This window comes from Myxine glutinosa, chromosome 12 (assembly GCF_964187855.1).
Source record: "Myxine glutinosa chromosome 12, kmMyxGlut1.1, whole genome shotgun sequence".
Lineage (NCBI taxonomy): Eukaryota > Metazoa > Chordata > Myxini > Myxiniformes > Myxinidae > Myxine > Myxine glutinosa.
The window spans coordinates 20,640,412-20,646,411 of record NC_136272.1 but is presented as its reverse complement, the minus strand read 5'-3'; the positions used below and the strand labels follow the sequence as shown (position 1 = coordinate 20,646,411).

General features: G+C 44.7%; 1 protein-coding gene across 1 annotated transcript in view; it reads left to right on the top strand.

Moving 5' to 3' along the window:
• The first annotated feature begins 651 nt into the window (after positions 1 to 651).
• Positions 652 to 6,000, top strand: part of SLC4A1AP (solute carrier family 4 member 1 adaptor protein) — a 34,474-nt gene continuing 29,125 nt past the window's right edge. Inside the window, exons 1-3 of the mRNA XM_068133116.2 lie at positions 652 to 1,378; positions 2,704 to 2,899; positions 3,094 to 3,234. Of these exons, the coding sequence (XP_067989217.2) occupies positions 737 to 1,378; positions 2,704 to 2,899; positions 3,094 to 3,234 (979 nt within the window). The 5' untranslated portion in view covers positions 652 to 736. The remainder of the gene's footprint in view (positions 1,379 to 2,703; positions 2,900 to 3,093; positions 3,235 to 6,000) is intronic.

Below are 6,000 nucleotides of genomic sequence, written 5' to 3'. Positions count from 1 at the left end.
GAAGGACTTGGTGCAAGCCAACTCTTGTTTTTTAAGGTTTTAAAAATTCAATATGGCTGACAGACCAGTGACTGATGTCACTTTTATCAAACTATATTTTCCATGGGTAGTTGATCAATTAATTAAAGATTTGCATTGTTCGGTTAAGCAGTTCGAGAAGAATATTTTCAAATCGTATTCCCCATGGGGAGTACTTGACAATGAGCCATGTTTCAATTTTTTCCATTAAGCGGTTTGGGAGACATAGAGGTGTAACGTTTTTCCAAGATAGCGTCCGTACCACTTGACCTATGACGTCATAATTATCAGCAAAAAGAATCTACAGGCAGAGGTGCTCCTACGGTAAAATTTCATGTCAATCGGACCAACGGTTTCTGAGAAAATGAATTTTAAAAAATGCAGACACGGCACACTGCACACATACGCACCCGAATGCCTAACCCTGTTTTCGCTTCGTGAGCACAGGGTAATAAATGTATTCTTCTGCCCAGATGCAAAAGCTTGGTCTGCCCCACATCGTAGCACCGCCCACATCGTTGTCCACCGCCCACATCGTTGTCCACCCCCATATTTGTGCCGCCCACGTGGTAGCACCGCCCACGTCGTAGCACCGCCCACGTCGTAGCACCGCCCACGTCGTAGCACCGCCCACGTCGTCGACTTTCACCAGAGGAACTGAATGTTCCGGAAGCGGAACGGAACCAAAATAATCCGCTGAAGTTTATTTCCGACCAAAATGGCGGCGCCCGTGGTGTCGTGTGAAATCGGCTCAGAGGAAGCATCGGAAAATGTGGACAGAGAAGCGCATGTCGATGCTGAGAGTCTCAGACAAAACAGCTCAGCGGAAACCGACGATGGAGAATTTAAGAAGCCTTCTCTGCTTTCTGTTGGCTCCAGCAGAGGTACAAAGCCTCACCTTACAGGTACAGAGGCTGAGGGATCAGGAACACGACCAGTGGCACCTGAAAGCGGGGACGACAACAATGAGGGGAAAGGAGGGAAAACACCAACTCCACCGCCACCGCTACCTTACAGAGAACCCTCGTGGAGCTCCGTACCAAATCAACAATACTCGCTGGAGATTATCAAGGAAGGCGCCATCATTGGCTACAAGAAACTTGAGGGTCACAGTCTCAAGATCGTGGGTCGTCTGGCGTGTTGCGACATCCAAATGGACCACCCGTCCGTGTCCCGCTACCATGCCGTGCTGCAGTTCGGGCAGATCGACGAGCAGGGCTCTGGTTGGGCGGTGTATGACCTGCAGAGTACGCACGGCACGTTTGTCAATAAGGAACGGCTGCCTGGTCGGAGTTATCGACGGCTGCGAGTGGGACACACGCTCAGGGTCGGGGCCAGTTCGAGGATGCTTGTTCTACAAGTACGTGTGGGAAAGATTGTCTTGTCCGTCACTTTGGGTTTATGAGAATTTCATTTAAAAAAAATGTCTTTCTAAAAATGATGGTTCTTCGTTTAATTCGTGTTTATTAATTTATTGTTGTGAAGGTTGCAGTTGGTTAGAAAACTTGTGCTGCATCCACTACCATCCCCAACCAGACCCCCTCCCAATTATCCATCAGTTTAATTTAATATATCCTTACTAACTTGTTCGAAATTAACATTCATGTCCTTTTTATTCAATCACATATATTAGGTTGGGAATTTAAGCCAGGTAACCAACACAAAGGTAGTCTACCCTTTTTGAGCTATGCTGGGGGGATCTCACGTACACCCAAGATGTACAAGGGACTGACGGATCACTTTGAGCTATGCTGGGGGATCTCACGCACACCCAAGATGTACAAGGGACAGACAGATGACTGAGCTATGCTGGGATAATGCACACCCAAGATGTACAAGGGACAGACAGATGACTTTGAGCTATGCTGGGATAATGCACACCCAAGATGTACAAGGGACAGACAGATGACTTTGAGCTATGCTGGGATAATGCACACCCAAGATGTACAAGGGATGGACGGACGGATGATTTTGCGTCCTGATCTGAAGGGTGGCGTGCAACAAGATAGAGCATCTCCCGTTTGCGCTTCATCGAGATGGCAGTTTGAATCATTCACTTGTATAGGAAACCAAATCGATGACATAACCCGTCCTACAATTAAGATCTTTAATCACACTAAGTAACTAAGGGGGTTCGACCGTGCATAGCTGTGGAGATCTCCCAAAAGCAAATTGTAAGGAGTCCTGTCCTAAGTACGCATGCGTAGAGGAGTAGGGCAGTTTGTTTCATCTGCCTACCTGGGAGTCAAACAAAACTGACAATCATTCCAAACAGGAAACTTAGTTTCTAGGGATGTCATAAAGGACACACACATCAGGCACGAAGAACTAATGTAGCGTTAAATAAGGTGAGGTAAAAGACGCTGCATCAAGAGCGGTAAACTTCCAATTTTTTTTTTTTCGGGGGTGGGGGAGGAGTAACATAGGCTATGTGGCCGCGGCCTCACACAAGGTTGTGTTTAAACTTAGACTTACAAACAGTTAAACAAACAGTATAGATTTTGCTCGGAAACAAAACAAGAGTATAAAAGACCCTTCCCATGTCCTTTTTCTCAAGACTGTGTGGGGTAAGGTGTTCTATGAACTCTAGTTTAAATGTTCTATAGGTAAATTATCTGTTGGAAGGTGGTCATGTGTTCTTATAACCTCAATTGTTCTTGGTGTTTTGGGTTGTTGTGCAACGAGGGCCCTGAGACTGACCAAGAGGTGGAGTGTGAGCTGAGCGTCACCGAGTTGAAAGCCCTGGGACGGAAACGCAAGGAAAAACTGGAAAGCCTTGAACAGAAAATGCTGGGGGAAGATCAGAATGAAGAAGAAGAAGGCCCTGTGAATATCGCAAAATCTTCCCAAGATGAGAATGCTACTTGCAACTGGGGCATGGGTATGTATTATGTTATACGTGTTCAAAACACTGCAAAGGGTTTGAGAGTTGTTAGATTTTATATGACAAATGTATTTACATCGTGCGGATTAGTGTCCGATAGGAGAGCCAGCGTAAGCATTTGTCTATCGTGACATTTGTACTCGTCACGAAAGTTGCATTTTCTCTGCATCTTTCTCCATAACCTGGAGCAGATGATTACAATCCTGATGAGGACGGTGAGGAAGAGGAACAGTGTGATGAAAACCCGTTTGCTGTCGGTTTCCACGAAGAGAAGGAAGCCTATTACGTCAAGGATCCGAAGAAAGCTCTCCGGGAATTTTTTGAAAGAGAAGGTAAATTCCCGGATTGCATTGTGGGTGACAACTCTACTCTGTGAGGATTTCTGAGGTGTCTGTGCATTCCGATACAGTAAAAGTGGCCATTTATGATCAAATATGCATGGGGTAGAATAACAGGGGAATAAAAAAAAAAAAAACACCTTTTAGAGGCCATTTTTCCCCGCAAGCGGGGGTTGGCCTTTTTCGGGAACCGTGGTTGTTGTTGTTTTTTTTGGTCCCCTATATTATTAGGGGAATTAGTAAAACTAGGGCATGCCCGTACGTGGGTGCAATGCCCGTACGTGGGTACGTGGGTGCGAGTACGGTGACAATCCCCCCCCTCTATTTACATGAAATGGTTTGGTCCATGAAATGTTTTGGTTCATTCGCAACGCCAAAGCGAACGGCGAACGCTTTACATGAAATGGTTTGGTCCATGAAATGTTTTGGTCCATTCGCAACGCCAAAGCGAACGGCGAACGGCTTGCGAGTACAGTGACAATCCCCCCCCCCTCTATTTACATGAAATGGTTTTAATTAGTTTTAAAACATAGTTTAACGCCAACATATGGCAACATAGTTTGCCAACGTGAAATAAATGAATACGCTCTCAAATGTGCCGTCCGAGGCAGAGTGTGTTCGCCACGTTCGGCACACGCGATAGCTCGCTGCTCTCTGATTGGTTGAATCGTTTTTTGGACATAGCTCGGTAAGTAATTGTCCGATTAATATGAAACCTTGAAAAGGCACATCCTCGGGTCCCCAGCAATATACCTGGCAAGTTTAAAGTATATCGGACCCGTGGTTGTCGAGAAACAGCGGTCACAGACAAACAAACAAACAAACAAACACACATACAGAGATTACTGGAATTATAGATAGATGATTATTATTTTATTCCTGTGTACATATTAGATGGGCCCTAATGTAATAATTAACCACTCGCAACATCAAAACTTGAATTGCTTGATTTAAAAAAAATTTTTTTTTCTAAAATCTAAAAATCTTGATAAAATTTCTTCATTGATTTGTTGATTTCTAAAATAAAATCTTGATAATCTAAAAATTAACCCTGTTATGCTTTGTAATCAAATTTAGTGTTTTGCCAGCTCGTACACAAAGAGACGAGAAATATGGCTCGTAGTCTAAAGTGAAGTCTGAGTTGCAATTTACTCTGGGCATATGGAAATATACCACAGGCGATACACAAGGGATAAGCAGCGAAGGAACGACATGCACTTTAGCCATGCCAAATTGGGGCACTAACACTACATTAACCACGGAAATCGGAGCGGAAGTGAACACTGCATTAACCGACAAAATTGGAGCGGAACATTGCACTACGTTAACCAAAGTGAAACTGCATTAACCAAGGAAATTGGAGTAGGAGTCAACACTGCGTTAACCAGTGTAACCAGAGGGTAAGTGAACACTGCAGTAACCCAGGAAATTGGAGAGGAGAAGTGAACACCGTTGACCAACAAAACCGGACCGGATGTGAACACTGCGTTAGCCAAGGAAATCGGACCGGAAGTGAACGCTGTGTTAACCAAGGATATCGGACCGGACGTGAACACTGCATTAGCCAACAAAATTGGATTGTTAGTGAACACTGTGTTAACCAACAAAATTGGAGCGGAACATTGCACTACATTAACCAAAGTGAAACTGCATTAACCAAGGAAATTGGAGTGGGAGTGAACATTACATTAACAAAGGAAATTGGAGCGGAAGTCAACACTGCGTAAGGGTGCCTTCACATACACGGATTATTCTTACGAGTCCTTACGGATCGCCAACTCGTAGTCAATCGCAAGCATCCGTAAATAACGGAAGATGATTTTTGACATGTCAAAAGTTGTTGCGAGTTGTGACGAGTTATCTACGGATACCAGCGAGTTATTTACGGATGCTTGTGATTGACTACGAGTTGGCGATCCGTAAGGACTCGTAAGAATAATCCGTGTATGTGAAGGTTGCATTAAGCAGTGTAACCAGAGGGTAAGTGAACACTGCAGTAACCCAGGAAATTGCAGAGGAGAAGTGAACACCGTTGACCAACAAAATCGGACCGGATGTGAACACTGAGTTAGCCAAGGAAATCGGACCGGAAGTGAACGCTGTGTTAGCCAAGGAAATGGGACCGGACATGAACACTGCGTTAGCCAAGGAAATGCGACCGGACATGAACACTGCGTTAGCCAAGGAAATGCGACCGGACATGAACACTGCGTTAGCCAACAAAAAGCAGAGTGGTAGTGAACCCTGCATTGATCAACAAAATCGGAGCAGAAGTGAACACTGCGTTAACCAACAAAATTGGATTGTTAAGTGAACACTGTGTTAACCAACAAAATTGGAGTGGAAGTGAACACTGCATTAAACAACAAAGAGCAGAAGTGAACGCTGCGTTAACCGCAATCGGAGTGGAAGTGAATGCTGCGTTAACTGCAATCAGAGACGTGAAAGTTAGGTTAACCACAACAAGAGCGGAAGTGAACGCTGAGTTAGCCAAGGAAATCGGACCGGAAGTGAACGCTGTGTTAGCCAAGGAAATGCGACCGGACATGAACACTGCGTTAGCCAAGGAAATGCGACCGGACATGAACACTGCGTTAGCCAACAAAAAGCAGAGTGGTAGTGAACCCTGCATTGATCAACAAAATCGGAGCAGAAGTGAACACTGCGTTAACCAACAAAATTGGATTGTTAAGTGAACACTGTGTTAACCAACAAAATTGGAGTGGAAGTGAACACTGCATTAAACAACAAAGAGCAGAA